This window comes from the organism of the source record quoted next, unplaced genomic scaffold (genome assembly GCF_019419815.1).
Source record: "Pyrus x bretschneideri cultivar Hongxiangsu unplaced genomic scaffold, Pyrus_bretschneideri_v1 Contig24, whole genome shotgun sequence".
In the NCBI taxonomy this organism is placed as follows: Eukaryota; Viridiplantae; Streptophyta; class Magnoliopsida; order Rosales; family Rosaceae; genus Pyrus; species Pyrus x bretschneideri.
The window spans coordinates 906,704-908,622 of NW_025999546.1; the positions used below are offsets into that span (position 1 = coordinate 906,704).

The following is a 1,919-nucleotide window of genomic DNA, read 5'->3' on the forward strand; positions in this document are numbered from 1 at the left end:
GACAAGAATCAAACCCAAGATTTCTCGATTACAAGTGAAAATGAATATCAAGTGGTGACTTTCAGTGGATTAGCTAGGGCTAGATTGGTACTATTGTAGTATGAGAAGTGATTTTTGCATACAAAACGGTTATGCGGAAATCACTTCTCATATGTATAAGTGACCGCAGTGAAATATTCAATTAGATTAACCAATAATGAACATCAAATTCAACCCAATATTCATAAAAATCTCAATCTTTCTATCATCACAGCAGTCAAGAATTTTGTTGTACGACAAATATTAAAACATAATTAGGTTCAGAAAGACCAAAATGCATAATAAATTGGGAAGAAAGATAACCAGATTAACCAAAGAAAACACATCAAATTCGACTCATTATTATGACAATAATTTCTATCATCATTCATCAGCAGGCATGGAGTACCTACACAACGGGCAAATCCTGCTTCTCTGCAGCCACTCCACAATACAATCTCCATGGTAAAGATGTGAGCACGGCATCCGAGTTGCTTCTGAGCGAACCATCATCTCCTCCCTGCAAATGGAACACATTGTTGAGGTTTCGACTGTCGTCCTCTCCAACTCCTCAATGGACGATTTACTTGCCGGTACAAATTGAGGCTCATCACCACCATCCTCTACGTCCATGTCAGTGTCCCCAATATCAGACACGTCCATGTCAGTGTCCCCAGTATCAGACACGTCCATGTCAGTGTCCCCAATATCTGACAGGTATGTCTGATAAACGCTAACTTCCACGTACACCCCCATATGAAAAACCTCTCGACTAGGAGGAAAATAACTATCATTATCCGTTGCCCAGGAGTAGGCTTTATATAATATTTCAGCTACTATGGGTGGATGAGCCTGGAGAGGAATATGAAGGCCCGAAAGTGTGTTGGAAATGAGAATACCCATGTCAGTACTGTCTGGGTCAAATTGTAGTTCCATTGTGGCATCATTCACACTAAAGTGTTCTTCTATTTCTGCGTCCTCTTCTTCCACTTCCTCTGAAACCCTAGGCTGCTGGCGTCTGATTGTCGCCTTGATATACATCACGAAATGCGTGCTTTGTATGCTGTCTTCTAATTCATCAATGCCATGAATCCATGTATAACAATCAGGCTCACCCACCACTAATTCCCTTCCGTGACTGGCCATGGCCAAAAGGACATTTGGTTTTTCTTCTTGCCCTAGTTTGATTTGAAATGATATAGAAGTCGATTGAGGACTTAATCTGCATTCTCTTAACCTTCCTATACCGTTTGCGAGCATTGATGATTTGCATGTCTGTATGTTCCATAAAAGTTAATCATTTTCTCAATCTTTGGATGAGGTGGGATGTCATAGAGCAAACAAAAACGGAAAAAAAAAAACTCTTTCCTCTTTTGTGGTTTCTTTCTTTTTCGTCTTTGTGCTGAGTTTTCAAAATACAAATTTCCGTGCGCATGACAACTAGGAATTCGTCTGGAGGGGTATGTATGTATGTTTATTTATTTTTTTTTTTTTTCGTTGAACCGGAGGGGTACGTTAGTGAACACCAATATGTTTCTGTGAGAATCCGTATTTTAAAATGCTTGTTTCCTATTATCTATAAGTACAGTTCATATCTTTGCGTGGTTATTCCATGTAACTTTGTTGTGGTTTAGCAAATAGGCTTTTTGGATATATTTACATGTTCAACACCCTTATTATTAGGTTTTGGTGTCGTCATTTTGTATACTATTTTCATGCATTCACTGTGGGAAGTTTACCTTATTCCTATTTTGATAAAATCTGCTAGAAGTGCTTATTCCTAAGGCTATGATCTTAATTACTCCCAAAACCTATGTATAATTTTAGTTGGGACTTTGAGCTAAGCCACGTATAAGTCGTAAAACAAGATATAGTAGTCAATTAAATTTTATTTATTTTTA

General features: G+C 38.0%; 1 protein-coding gene across 1 annotated transcript; it reads right to left on the reverse strand.

The window, feature by feature from the left end:
* Positions 1-402: 402 nt before the first annotated feature.
* Positions 403-1,164, reverse strand: LOC103951753 (probable E3 ubiquitin-protein ligase RHC2A). The gene has a single exon (XM_009363198.2). The coding sequence runs from the start codon at positions 1,162-1,164 to the stop codon at positions 403-405; it is 762 nt and encodes a 253-aa protein (XP_009361473.2).
* Between the last annotated feature and the right edge of the window lie 755 nt (positions 1,165-1,919).